Here is a 15092-nt window from a genome sequence, read left to right as displayed (position 1 = left end):
GGTTCTCCGTTCTTTATAGTGTGGTTTCTTGAGCTCACCACGTCCTCATTCTGTTTAAATAGCTGTTACATTCTCAAGAGCACAGAGTAGAGAAACTGGCTTCTAGGTATTAGGCTTCCAAACCAAGAGTTTTGTCCTTCCACCTGTATTATCAAACTGCCCCCAAACTTAAAATCTTAAAAGAGCAAACATCATCTGTCAGTTTCTATTTGCCTTGATTGGTGTGGCTCAGTTGGTTGAGCACCTAGAGGTTGCTGGTTTGATTCCCCGTCAGGGCACGTGCCCGGGTTGCGGATTCAATCTCCAGTGGGGCATGCAGGAAGCAAGTCATCGATGGTTCTCTTTCATCCATGTTTCTCTCCCTCTCTCCCTTCCCCTCTCTCTCTTTTTTTTTCTCTCTCTCTCTCAAATCAATAAAAACATTTTTTAAAAGAGGAATTTGGAAACAGCTTAGCATCTTGGTTCTGGCACAGGGGTCTCAGAAAGCTGCAGTCAGGATGTTGGCAGGGTCTTCAGTCATCTGGGGCTGGAGAATCCGCTTTTAGGCTCTTTGTGGTTGTTGGCAGGATGCCTCAGTTTCTCCCCATGTGGGTCTCTGTAGGGCATTTTGAGTGTCCATATACTCTGGCAACTGCCTTCCCCCTGAGTGAGTGACCCTGGGGAAGGGGAGCTAGGAATCTGCAGTGCCTTTTATGACAGTCTTTGAAAGCACACACCTCGCTTCTTCCTTATTCTGCTCCTTAGAAGCAGCCACTACGCCCAGGCTTCACTCCAGGGGAGAGTTAGACCCCACCTACTGAACAGAGCTGTATCGAAGAATTTGTGGATATACCTTAAAGCCACCTCACCCCTAACAGGATGAAACCAGGCGCATGGGAGTGGGGGTTAGGTTTAAACTAGATGATATATTGATAGACATGCTACTGAAAACAGTTCTCTGAGATATGTGTCACTAAACAGGGATAGAGGACAGACTTTCTTTGTTGAAAGCTACCTGAAGGTTTTAGAAGGGTGGGAGGAAATGGCAGTTCCCAGGAGAATTTAATCTCTATGCACTTGCCTGGCTACCAGCAGTCCAAAGATGCTGCTGCTTTGCAAGTCCTGTGCTTGGGTTTCCCTAGACTCAGTGCCACTTACTTGCTATTCCCCCTAACGAGGATTTGACAAAGGGAACTGGATCCTCATAAATGGTCCACTGAAGCTGACTTAACCCAAGTCAGAGTTGTCTGCAAAGAGAGCAAACATGAATTGGATGTTGGGTTACTGAGCTGAAGAAAAGCCCCACAAGAACTCATCCTGTATAGATTTACACTCTGCGTCTCACCAGCATTTTCTTATCTGTAGCCCTGCTTGTTTTAGCGTAGACTTGAATAAAAAGCATTGCTACTGAGGCAGCTGTAAGAAAAAGGTATTTCTTCCAGAAGTAAGGAACTCATCTTTAAAGCACCTTTAAGTAAATTTTACTTTTCCTTCTGATTTTAAGGTGGAGTCAATATAGATGGTGTTTTTTGCTGTTTGGGTTACCAGCTCTTCGGGATTCTCAGAACTTACCTTCCCAGTTCAAACACTTCCACTGGAATGCAGCCTGCTAGATTTGTGTGGGTTTCACCCTAGAGTCCATCATTCAGCCAGTATGTATTGAGCACTTGCTTTGAATCAGGGCCACTGGTGTAAGGGGCTCATCATGTTGGCAGCAATATCCCAGAAACAGAACCTTTTTCTAGTCTCCCCATCTTGGGTCCTCAATGGGGTATCAGGCATCTCGGCTGATAACAAGCCAGGGCCCTCAGCCCTTCGCATTTCCCTTTAAAGGTGAGGCCCAATGCCTTTATTTGGGTCAAGACTTTCCCTTCTTGGCATGTTTCTGGACTACATGCAGCTATTTATTAATCTGCGAAACCCAATCACCCACCCGTGACCTCTGGGAGGGGTCAGTATTTGTTTTTAAAAAGCATAGTTTCTTTGGGAGGGCAGTTTCTGTCTGGACTTGAAGGGAGGTGTAGTTACCACACTTACTACCCCCCACCCCACCCAAGTTCTTGACCTCTCAGCCTTTAGTAAAAGATGAAATCAGATTTTGAGGCGCTGGGTCTCAATTCTTTAGAATGTTTATACCCCAGGGTCATTTCCTGTTCTCATAATGACTTTCCAGTTGAGTATTGGAGTTTCCTTGAGGCTAGCTCACAGAAATTTTTTACTGAAGACTAAGGATGATTGATACCTATTTTTTCAAACAGTCATTCAGGTCACCCTTTTCACCTTCTACAATTTACATTTCTTTGTTCTGGTCCTGGAGGTTGATACCTTTTGGCAAAGCTTAGACTTAGAAGTCTTTCAAGGCCTTGTTCAGACGGTCTGTGGTTACTCTTTGCTTAACCTCTGCCTGCAGCCCTGGCAGACCATACTGTATGGATGCCCGATGGAAAATATCGAGACGAAAACACATTTTCAGGGGTATCTAAACTCTAACTCTGCCATCTTCCTATGAGTGGAAGGCTGGCTGAGAGATGCTGCAATGCTTGATAATCATTTAGCCACGCTGAAATTTGCAAAGGGAACTCTTGCTAGTGCTTAAAACCAGAATTCCTGGACACTTCAAACTTAGAGAATTCCATGAATCTAGCACAGAATATCCATACTTGCCCCATTGTAATCCCTTCCTCTCCATCTTAAATCTTTTTTTAAAAAGGCAAAAACCCCAGCCCCAGCCAAGGGTAATTTTTACTTGAAACCAGGAGAGTGGGGGAGGAACACTGTAGGGATAAGGGGCGAAGTGTATGGGTGAGCCATCCTGTTATGTGTCCAAATCACTGAGTACTGTGAGCCAGTGCCTTTCCCTCACCTGAAGATGGAGCCCATCTCCCTCCACCTAGGTAAGGAGCCCCTCTGCTACCCAGGGTTAAACCTTAAAGAAGGTGGCTTAGAGAGCCTGTGGACACTCACATAGTCAGGTGTCCATTTTAAGCATCTTTAAAATATTTTATATATTAAAAAATGCCCGTCCCTCCAGTGGCCCGGTTCCATCCATTCTGAATGGAAAAAGCAGAGACTGCCAGTTCTTTCTTTGATCTTTCCTTCATCCCCCTTGATATGGTTGTCCCTTGACCCCTCCCATCCATTTCACTGTCTTGGATGGATAGCAGAGGGCACCATGTAGTCCTGAGGCAGTCCTGCGTGTTTCTGTGATTAGTTGTTTTGGGTTTGTTTTTTATTTAACTGTCCTTCCAAACCAGCAGGCGTTTGGAAATTTAGGGGGGGGAAATTAATTCTCACCAATGGTTGCTGTTGTTAAATCAATAAATATCTTGAATATCAACTTGGTGTTCTATTTAATTTTTTAAATTTTTAGATGAAATCCTGTTGGTTTCACATTCTGGAAGTGTTGTCTGGTGAGGGAGATGAGTAAAGGCAGTTGGCCACTTCATGTGTACTTTGTCCGTCTGGCCCTGTGTATGCAAGGAGGTGATGTGTCCCTTCCTTCAGGAACTTGGGGGTGAAGGTATACCTGCTGGGGCTGGATGAACAAGAAAACTCTAGGTGCCAGCCTCAAGGAAGCCCAAACAGCTCTTCCTGAAGAGGGCTGCCTCTGCCTCTCAGGAGCACTTGTTAGAAATCCATCATATCTGATGTCTTAAAATAAACCAGGCTGTGCTGCATGAGCGTCAGATTCCTTGCTATTATTAATCCAGAGAGGCTCACATATTAGTATTAAGAGCAAGAATTCTATCCTTTCATGCTTTAGATGCAGTAAACAAGTCCACAGAATAAAACTGTGGACTTGAGATGTGTTCCCATCGGTACAGCCTAGAGGTTTAGCACAGGCTTTGGAGTAACAGCTGGGATTCCAGCTCTGCTGTTTAGTAGCCCCGTTCCTGCCAACAGGAATCTCAGCCTCAGTTTCCTTCTCTAAAATACGGTGAAGATAAACGTCTTTCCTAGGTGGTTGTGAGGCTCGGGTAAGATGGGAAGCACTAGCCTAGTGTCCTGTACACTGTTCAGTAAAGGACTCAGGCACAGCTCAGTTGTGACACCAGAGCTCAGTCGTCTGGGTCTCCTCCCAGTACACAAGTATGAGAGTGGAGCAGGCTTGCGGGCTACAGCCACCACGTGGTGGTGGCACCTCCAGAAGGACTGAAGAATCTCTAAGGGAAGATGGGGCCAAAATCTTTTGGTTTTTTAAAAATATATCTTTATTGATTTCAGAGAGAGGAAGAGGGGGGAGGGAGAGAGAGAGAGAGAGAAACATCATTGATGAGAGTTGTCATTGATGGGCTGCCTCCTGCACGCCTCCGACTGGGGATCGAGCCTGCAACCCGGGCATGTGCGGGGCCAAAATCTTTTGTAGGCACTTTCATGCATCCTTTACTCTGCCCCCAGCAAGTAAGATATTAGCCTCGAAGGCAACTCAGGATAGAGGGGTAAGGGTTTCACTGCTAATAGGGGAGGCTTTGCAAGACAGAGATAAACCCCTCACTGTGGAGCTGTGAGTCGCATTGCTTCCCAACTCGTGTATCCTGTGTTTCTGCTTCTCTTACTTAGTCTTTCCTTTTCTCCGCTCCTATCTCCTGCCAGGCTTGCCCACTTCCCCAGGCAAGGAGAGGAGCGCATCCAATTTTTCCCACTCACCTACTGACTTGGCCCTGCTATAGAAACAATAGATCTTTGCCTTCAGAGCTAGTTAAAATACCTCTGATTGTTCTATAAAAGCCCCTTCCTGGCCCCCAGGTTAGGACAGGACTCAGTTCTCAGAGGCAGTATTTCTGCTGACTTACAAAGCATTCACAAGCATACGGGCAACCATGGAGTTGTGTTGCTAGGCTCAGCCCCAAATACCTCCCGCCAGGCGGCAGAATGCCCCTGTTGCTGACACCAAACAGCTTTCAGCAGGGGCCAGCAAAATGTAGTTTCACTCCTTTGTGCCTTCATCTTCTGCCTGATGTGAGGCAATGCCTTGTCCTCAGTGAGGTTTATTCTCTGAGCCAGAGCTGCTAACTGGACACTCCCACAAGCTGTAGCCACAAATAGCTTGACCTTTGCTTTCCTGGCCCCAGCCCTAGAAGAACTACTTGTCACCTACTTAGTAAAGATGCTTTAAAGCACTAGGATGGGACTTTCCCTCCTGAGAAATTCAGCTTGGGAGTGGAGTTGGGATTCATGTCTGGTTCCAAAACTAGCCGAGCAAAGACCACTAAACACTATTAAGGACCGTGCCCCTGGGGCTTGAGACCAGAACTCAGTTCTGGGTTCTGCCACTCCTAGCTGTGTGGTCAGGCCACTAGGCCTCTCTGGGATCTCATTTAGGAAAGAAGACGGGACAAAAGCTGACCTCACAAGGTCCCCCCAGCTCTACTGTTTCCTAAGTAGAGTCAGATGCAGAATCCTATTGTGATCCTGATGTGTGGTTAGGGCAGGTCTGTTTCCACTCCAGGAAATGAGCAGCTGGAGCACCTTTGTTGCTGAGTCAGGACGCTGAGGTTTCTCAGGCCCAGGCCTGGCTCTAGCCCAGCCAACCCTGCCTGGACCAGAGTTACTACCTTGACTCAAGCAAGGCTGCAGTTGAATCATGTCTAAACTCAGCAAGGGCTCTCACACAATTGGGATCATTTTCCAAAGGCTGGAGCACAGGTCAACTGGGCTTCTTGGGAAAGCAGGGACAGATTGACCATGGACTCACATTCCCAACAAAATGGCCCCTCACCCTGCCATACAGAAATATATATATAGCCCCTGTTTTGGCAATTCTGATAAAAGAAATGCAGAATTGCTACCTTTGGGGTCTTTTCTTCCAGGAGGCAGACTTGTATGTTTACAAGGAGAGCTCCCTATAAGAAAATGTGTGTTCCTTTGGCTGTGCTGCTATGAGGAACCTGAAATTAAGGTGATCTTACAACCCTGGACAGCAAAAGCTGATAAAGGATAGATAATGGGGATGGCAGGGCCTGAGCTTAGCAGGTTTTGTGAGGAGATGGGATAATGCACAGAGGACAGCCTGGCTTAAAGCTCACGGCTCTTCTGAACCTGCCAATGGACATTTCACAGGAATGCATTAGGATCCACCTGCTTTCATGTCACAGGATGAGGCTGAGCAGTGAATTACTGACTTGAGGGACACAGCTTCTCAGTGGCTGAGCTGTGACCATAACCCAAATCTGCTAACACCCAGGGCAGAGCCTTCACCCCTACTGGATAGGAAGCTCAGGGTCCTCATTAATAGCGTGCAATAGGAGATGGAGGTGAACTGTCACCAACTTTAATAGACTCGGATTGTGTCTGCCAAAGCAGACTGCCTCGGAGGGTGTCTGAGGGCTCCAGCTTCTGTAGTCCAAAGTGGCCAGCTCTCTTGGATGAGTCCCTGCCTCTCCCTTCAAAGGCACCAGAAGGACCGTACAATGGCTTTATTGACTGTACAGCTCATTAGCACAGACCCACTTCAGAGAGCCTGCACAAGGCCAACAGAGTGCTGCTGGCCAGCTGGAAAGATGTGGAGGCCCCCAACCCAGCCGGAGGCAACGAGAGCCAACTCACTTATTATTTTATTTTTATTTATTTTATATTTTAACATTTATTTTTATTTATTTATTTTTCACTTTAAAATGTTTAATTTTATTTATTTAATTTATTTTTATTGTTGAAAGTATTATAGATGTCCCCTTTTTCCCCCCCTTGATCCCTTCTATCCTGCACCTACCCCTGCCCCAGGCCTTCACCATACTTCGTTAAAAAATTGATTTCAGAGAGAGGAAGGGAGAGGGAAAGGGAGAGAGAGAAAGAGGAGAGAGAGAGAGAGAGAGAGAGAGAGAGAGAGAGAGAGAGAGAGAGAGAAACATCAATTGGTTGCCTTCTGCACACGCTTCAACCGGGGATTGAACCCGCAACCTGAGTATGTGCCCTGACCAGAATCAAACTGCCACCTCTTAGTGTATAGGACAACACTCCAACCAACGGAGCCACACTGGCCAGGGCCTGACTGACTTTTTAATTTAACATATGATGCTTAATCTTTGAGGGTGGGGGTGTCACAGACCACTTTCGAGAATACATAAAAGTTATAGACAACCTTGTCCCACCTCAAAATTGCATATATGCTCCAACTTTTGCATATGATTTCCAGGGGTGCACAGGTTTTAAAAAGGCAGGTAAGATCTCTTGCATTAGTGCTTTCACTCGCCACTGTCTGTCCAGTAAAGAGAAAACCCAGCAGGACTGCTTCACGTTTCCTCCTCCCTCCCCTGACAGCCTCTGTGTTTAGCCAGACTCGAAGGCCTTCATTTACAGGGTGGGCAGCCTTCCTCCTCAGGTCTGGTGGACAGAGCAGCCTTCCCCCTTTATTTCCCCTCATTGGCTGGGATGGTTATTGTGTCTTCCAGGAGCCTCCCAGCCTTCCAGGGTACAGGCAAATCCAGCACCCCTCCAGATCTCCTCAAAGGCACCCACATTCTTCCACAATCATGTCTTTATGATGGTCTAGAAGGACTCTGCCGTTGTCCACGTACAGCATGCTCAATGGCCTGGTCTTCACAGGGGCACAACAGGTGGAAGGGACTCGGTGGGGCTGGTACCGTTTCAGCAGACTCTGTGAAAGGGAGGAGAGGAGTCAATTCATAGCCCAATGGTCAGGTCAGAATAGTGTGATTTCTGGGTAAAGGGTGAAAAAGGTATAGAGAGTCTAGGTCTGGGTGCAAATATAGAAGAAAGTTGTTTTCATAACAGAATCAGCATGCCAATACATCATCGACTCTAACTTCTAAAATCACTTTCTCTTTTTTAAAGCATCTCTTAAACAGATTTTAAACAGAAGATTCTAAAAGCTGTATCTGGGTACAACAGTAGCTAACTTATCTGTTTTCCTATTATTATAGTCTAGAGTGAATACCAGTTTATAAAATATTCCAAGAAACTCCTGCTTAGTTCCAAAAATATGGGGCAGAAGAGAGTCATGTGGAAATTCTTGTGGGATTTGCTTTGTTGCCCAGAGAAGGGCAAACAGAGTCAATGGGAGAAAAGGTAACCCATTGGCATTCTGGAACTGGGCCCTGTCCCTGTGGTTCAACTACATCTTTTCAGGTCAGAGTGGGAAACTGGGACTATCTGGGTCCCTATGGTTCCCTCTGATCATGCTGCAGGTGGGTTAATGGAGTACTGTGGGGCCTGGGAGAAGCTCATGAGGGCCTTTGCCCAGGAAAGGTCCCCTAGGGAGCTGGCCCCTGCCAGTGCCTCCCTTGCATAAGCTCAGCTCACATGCTCCCCAGAGCCTCTGAACCTCGCCTGAGGCTTGGCATGGAGGATGCACTCTAGGTCGAAGAGATTCTCAGTCTAGGCTTCTTGGAGTAAATAAAAACACATCGGTCCCATATGACCTTTGAGAGCAGGGCAGGACTACCTATAATACCAGGACCACTACATTAGCCTCTATTCTCTTTTTTTCTTTTATTTTTTTAATCCTCACCCAAGGATATGTTTTTACTGATTTTTAGAGAGAGATGAAGGAAGAGAGAGAGAGAGAAACATCAATGGGTTGCCTCCCATACATGCCTGGATAAGGGATGGAACCTGCAACTTGGGTATGTGTCTGACCGGGAATTGAACCAGCAAACTTTTGGTGTAGAGGACAATGCTCCAACCAGTCAAGCCACCCGGCCAGGGCTGCCCTCTATTCTCTACTTTCTCCGTCTCACTCTCCTTCCATTCCTTTCCCTGCACCACCTTTTAGAACTCAGGCTGATTAGTGACACCTGGTGGTAGCCCATGGCCTTATCTAACTTCTGCAAAATGGGTGCCCAATTCCCATTTTAGGCAGCAAAAGTACAGTGGCTGGGATCGTATTATCTCAACCATGGCCCCATAAATGTGGCCCCCATTTCATCAGTGAATCACAGACTTCTAGTAATGATAACACAACATCAAACATGCCTATATCTGCCAACTACCATACATGCAGTATACATGTTGTCTCATTTAACCCTATAACATCCCTATGAAATATGGCACTGCTATCCCCATTTTACAGGTGGGAAAACTGAGGCTCAGAGAGAGTAAGTAACTTGATCAATATTACACAGCTAATAAGTAAGAATCAAACTCAGGCCTCTCTATCCCAAAGCCTCAGGTTCCTAGAATGTCAGGGTTGGGGAGGAGTTGAGACCCAGTGTATATACACTCCACCCCTAATTTTGTGACAGACAAGGAAAAAGTCCCAGGAAAGCAACGTGTCCAAGACTGCACAAGGGGGCATGACTCTATCCATGTAGGCTTTCTGAGGCTGTTGTCATTGGCCTTCTCCATATCATTAGGAGCTGGCACTTGGTCGGTGCTTGAATAACTGCAGGAATGAATGAACAGTCATTTAATAGCAAAGCTGGAGTCTCGTGCCTCTGATCTGGCAGTAGAGCCACTTCTCCCCCACAGACTGCCTGCCCTCCCCCACGCCTGGGCATCATACCTGGATGTAAGCGTGGTTGGTTGGATGGAACTCCTCCCCCACAGGGTTAGGGCACTCGCCCTCGCATCGATAGGCATTGTATTGCTTGGGGTAGATGATCCAGGCGCCCCATCCAATCAGGTTGAAGTCCACCTGGAACTTGACCTTCCGACACAGTTGGCTTCTGTCTGGCAAGTGATGTCGAGGGTGCCTCCTGCCCCTCTCCCTGACGAGCTGTCCCTCCTGGGCCCGCCAGGAGCTCTCAGCTTCCCACAGCAAGGTGGAGCCACCGAGCCTCCTCTGCTCAGGAGACAGGTTGGAGTAGAGCAGGAGGAGCACATTGGTGACAGCTGGTGTGGGAGGCCGCTGCCAACACTCTCTAGCCAAACTGGACATCTGCTCCTCCAACTTCCCAGGGTGCTTCAGCCACTTGGAGAGTGGCCTGGTCACCTCCAGGACCATGATGCCTGAAGAGAAGGTAACCTGGGACAGAGTGACAGTAAACAGTTCCATCTGAAGACGTTCCAGGCATTTGGTTGGGTCCTGATCTGTCTCCAGCTTTGGCTGATGGAAAATCTCAATGGAGATCGGGACATCAGGGGAAAGGTCCACAGGGCTGGACAGCTGCAGCCGGAGCTCAGCCCACTCCAGATCCTCTTTTTGGCTCAGGAAGGAGAAGTCAAAAGCAAAGGTCCAGTTCTGCCCATTCACCTCCACATCTGAATGTGGGCGGAAAACAGGAAGAAAGCAGGATGAGTGGGGACCTCCCACTATTGAACCCATTTTAGAGATGAGGAAAACTGAAACTGAGAGAAGTTAAATTACCTGCCCAAGGTGTCATTCTTGGGAGGTGGCAGAGCCAAGAATAAACCTGGGTTTACCTAACTGCAAAACCCAAACTTCTGCCTCTCCCCCTAAGCCACAGAACAATTGGTAAAAATTGGATGAGTTCGTCTCTCTTCCCCTCCACACACACACACACACACACACACACACACACACACACACTCTCTCTCTCTAAGGCCATGCCCTAAGTTTTTTTACCTAAACCCTGGGCTTCCAACTCACCCTCTGACCCTGGAGCAAGTCACCATGAAGTTGGTATGCACATCATGGAAAGGCTCGGAGCTCTCAGGGAGGCACAGGCAACCGAAACCAGACTGGCTACCCTCTTCCTGGCCAGTTCCTCAGGATGGAGGCAGAAACTTCAGGTTTTGGCAACCTTACAAATAGGCTTCTAAAGGCATTCTAACCTTGACTTTGCACTGACCTCACACTTTCCACCCAGCAGTGTCTCCTCTCTACCTGCAGGGCACTCATCCTCTCCTGTCCCAGGTCATCCACACACCCAGGGCAGACAGGGCAAGCACACACAGCCCGTTCCACCCACCCAAGACGACTAAGCCCAAAATAGATGAAAAGGAACGGGAAACACATTCCATTTATTTTAGTCCTGGACTAATTTGGTCTGATGTCTGGGAATGGCATGGATTTATAAATTTTCAGGTCCCTAGAAGTGATCTTTAACTTTTTCCAGCCCAGTTTCTTCTTCTTTGCAATGGGAATGCCTTGCCCACCCCTGTACTATCAGGGCACCCAAGGAAATTAAGAGGTTTGAGGGCTTGTTGCTAAATAAAAGTCAAGGGTTATTTGTTAGAAATAAAAAGTTACCCTTCCATGCATAGATCCTGGAGGTAGTGATGATCTCAGATTTAGGTCCTCTGGGCAGACCACATGACAGTTTATTTTTTTTTTTTAATTGTCTTGCAGGGCATGTTGGGTCAGACAGTAAGTGGATTTCTCTGGGAAATCCAGCCTGCATTAGAAGGGCAATTCCCAGGCTCGGCTTCTGGCAGCTTCTCCCAGCCCACCCCTAGCTGCTCCTTTTCACTTTATTTCCACTTCCCTCCTCATTAGCACCTGCAGGGGGCAATAACCGGCCCCTGACTAGCAACTCTGCTCTGAGGTGTGGGAGGAGGCTGACTTTACCTGCTGCCCATTGGAGCACCACCTGGCCACCTGGGGATCAAGTGGGACATGTAGCAGCTCTGGCCACAAGCACCAGCAGTTAACATATTATCTCAAGTATCTACAAATGGCCTTTTACAGGAAGGCATTCCAGCTCAGTGGTTAAGAGCAGGGACCCTGTTGTCTCCAGCGATGGTTCAAACTCTGCCATTTGCTGTTTAACACTGGGCAGGTTACTATTTGACGCCTTCTCTGGGCCTCAGTTTCCCTCTTTGTAAAAGGGAAGTAGTGACACTATCCACCTCATAGGGATGTTGTGATTTACTGAGATAAATAAAGTCTTTACCTAGCACAGCCACCAAAGTGCAATAAACACTGGCCATCATTAACCGCCTTTGCCAGGCCCACAGTTAGAAATGAAGGTGGGGAGGGACCTGGACAGGGGAGTGAAGTCCCCTGTTACCAGGCAGAGTGTATGGAGGGAGCGCAGGGAAACTCCTCCTTCCTGCTGGAAGTCAGACTCCACAACCCCAGCCCAGCCAAGGGCTCCCTGGGACACAGCGCTGATAGATCTCGCTCTGGTTCATCTTAGAATAGGGGTGTCTAATCTTTTGGGGATCACCGATGCCTGACGAAAGCTAAGAATGCTCTCCCCAGGAAAAACTATATCTCCCACTTAGGCAGTAAATGCGATTTTGGCTGCCCTCAAGCCAAGTGTTTCATAAACATTGTCTCTTTTAAATCCTCTCCCCCTTTATCACCATTCTGCAGATGAGGAAACAGAAAGTCCAGCGTGAAAGTGGTTAAACAGTGACACACACAGATGCAAAGCCTGTGTGGTAAGGCTCCAACCAATCCCCATTTCGCGCCATCCTAGCGCAGCTTACGAATAAACCCAGGAAAGAAAAGAGCCGGTTTAGGACACCCCTTCTCATCAGTCTCCCTCCAGGCAGGCTCTTCTCACAGCCTTTAAAAAAACGAAGCAATTCACAACAATGTGAATGCACTTAATGCCGCTGCCCACTTAAAAATGGGTGAAATGGTCAATTTTTGTTATGCATATTTTACCATACACACACAAATGAGGCAGAAAGAAAGCCAGCACCCCGTTTTACAAAAGAAACTAGAGAAATCAGCTGAAGTGCCAGGGACACTTGGGAACTGGGAAGCAGGGTTTGGGGGACCAACACCCAGTTGTCCAGACTCCCAGGCTGCCACCGACCGACGGGAACTCTCGGAAAAAGGGAACTGGAAGGGCTCCCGTCTTGCCCAGCGCCGCCCCTCCCCCTCCCTCTCCCCCTCCCCCTCCCCCTCCCCTTCCCCCCACCCTGCAGTTTTCCTGCAGAAGAGCCGGGCACTCCAGTAACTTCCAAATTGTCCTGCTCCCCGGGTGTCCCTAGTCTGGCTGGTCCCCAAATGACCCTTCTGGAGAGGGTCACCAGCTGTCTGACTCGAGACTGGGCAGGCCAGAGACCTAGGAGCCCCCACCCCACAGCCCACACGGGGCCAGCGGGGGGCCAGTCGGATCAGATAATCGGATGTGGATTTGCCCCGGCCGCGGGGAGGGCCGTCTAGCCCCGGCAGGCGGGGGAGGCGCGGGGCGGCGGGAGCCCCGCACACTCCCGGCGCCAGGATGTGGATTGCGCGGGTAAGGGGACCCCGTGGGAAGGGTTCCCTCTGCTCAGCACCCACCAGCCCGCCCAGCCTGGTGCCGGGGACACGCTGCACTGTCCTCGAGGGGGAAACTCCCAGGTTACCATGGTCACTGACTCCCCCTACCCCCTCCAAAACTATACCCTGAACCCGGCGTGACCAGGGACACTGACACCCACACCTGCCTCAGGTCTCAACTTTGGGGTGGCCCATCTCTGATCCCAGATCTCTGAACCCTAATGCCTGATTGACGTGCTTGAGACCCGGTTTCGAAGGCCGCTCTCATCCAGAGACGCTCACTCAGCGCCGGGCCGGGTACCGACTCGCGCTCACTCGCGAAACGAAAAAATCATTGTAGCAAAACTAACGCCCGTTGATTGCTATGCCTGGTTCTGCGCTAAGCGTTTTCGTTGTTTTTTGTTTCTGTGCTTTGTCACCTAGCCCTCACTGCAGACTTTAAGGGGGGCACCATCATTCCTATTGCACAGGTGCGCTAACCGGGGCGCCCGAGATGACCTTAGCAAAACCTCACAGACGAGAAGGGGCACAGGCAGGCCCCCCCTTACAGAACCGCGCCGTACCCACACCAAACAAGACCCGCAACCCAAAGGGCTCAGCCCGGACGGACACCCCCCGAGAGCCACAACCCCGCCGGCACCCGCCCCGCGCCCTAGCCCGTGCGGACGCCGAGACACTCCCAGGCGCAGACCCCCGACGTGCCCCGGGAGCTCGCGGGTCCTCAACGGCGGCGCCCCCGGCACCGAGCCGCAGCCCCCGCCGGCTCCAACGCCCCGCCGGAGGCCGGAGGTGGGACGGACCCGGGCGCCCGGGGTGCTCCGCGGGGAGGGGCAGCCTACCTTGCGCCTGCAGGCTGCGGGTGATGTCCGCCCGGGGCGGGTCGCCGTAGAGGCTCAGCATATACGCGAGAGGGGACGGCGACGAGGGCTGCCCCCTGGTGCGTGGGGGCACAGAGGCTACGGTGGCGGCGCCCGCCTGGAGCAGGGCCCACCAGACGTGCAGGAGGAGGAAGGGGAGCCGGTGGGCGTGCATGGTGGGCTGGCCGGGCCTGAAAGAGGCGCCTCCGCCCTTATATCCTGGGTCTTCGTGGCCGCCCAGCCCCGCCCTACCTCCTTGGGGAAAGCTTTAAGATCTTACACACGCCCCCCACACACACATACCCTGGGGGGTGTCCCCCAAAGAGACCCCCTACTCGGGAGGGCAGGGCCTGAGCCTGGTGGGGAGGAGACCCACAAAGCTCCTGGAGGAGCCTAAAGGTCCATTTGCCAGGTCTGGACACCCTGGCACTCTAGGTCTTATTTCTTTTCTTTCTTTCTTTTTTTTTTAAATATATCTTTATTGATTCCAGAGAGAGGAAATGAAAGGGAGAGAGATAGAAACATCAATGATGAGAGAGTCATTGATTAGCTGCAGCCCGCAACTGGGGCATGTGCCCTGACCGGGAATCGAACCCTGTTCGCCTGGATCCTAGGTTGACGCTTAACCGCTGAGCCACGCCTGGCCGGGCCCTAGGTCTTATTTCTAAGTTTGTCGCCTGCAAACTCCCAGGTCAAAATTGTGGCTTCCCTACTCTAACTCACCTGGAATCCCTGCCTTTCCTGTCCCTCCAGCCTCCAAATGTATGTCTGGCTCTACAAGGAGCAGGTAGGGAATGGCGGTGGATCCTGGTATCTACCAGGGAAGTTGTGGACCCACACTAGCCTGTGATGTTTCAGCCTAGCCTGGCTGTGCAGCCTTCCCCACACTGTCCACATAGCCTCTGGGAGCACCCCTGGCCTTATCTGTCAGGGCCCATCTGGAGGTCTAGCCTCCAGGAAACTACTTGGGTACTCAGAGTTTCTGGAACAGAGAAGGTAAGCTCTAGACCAAGGCCCACCGGGTTCTACTTCAAATATGTAAATGCTCTCCTGGGAAAGACACAGGGAGGGAGCGACCAGGATGAAGGCTAGCCTTCTCCATCGAAAAAAAGAAGCGTTCAGCTGAAGCTGGAACCCAGAGCATAGCTAATAGGTGATCCTGGCCCCCACAAGTGGAG

At 49.9% G+C, this 15092-nt stretch overlaps 1 protein-coding gene across 1 annotated transcript; it reads right to left on the bottom strand.

Annotated features, from left to right (window-relative positions):
* Positions 1-7420: 7420 nt before the first annotated feature.
* Positions 7421-14089, bottom strand: NODAL (nodal growth differentiation factor; the record flags this gene model as incomplete). The annotated part of the gene is made up of 3 exons (XM_081158042.1): positions 7421-7573; positions 9440-10137; positions 13897-14089. 3 exons carry the CDS (start codon positions 14087-14089, stop codon positions 7421-7423), a joined length of 1044 nt encoding a protein of 347 aa, XP_081014168.1.
* Between the last annotated feature and the right edge of the window lie 1003 nt (positions 14090-15092).

The sequence above is a fragment of the Miniopterus schreibersii genome (assembly GCF_964146895.1).
Source record: "Miniopterus schreibersii genome assembly, chromosome: 14".
NCBI lineage: Eukaryota > Metazoa > Chordata > Mammalia > Chiroptera > Miniopteridae > Miniopterus > Miniopterus schreibersii.
Note: the sequence above shows the minus strand (reverse complement) of the source record. Positions and strands in the feature narration are given on the sequence as shown.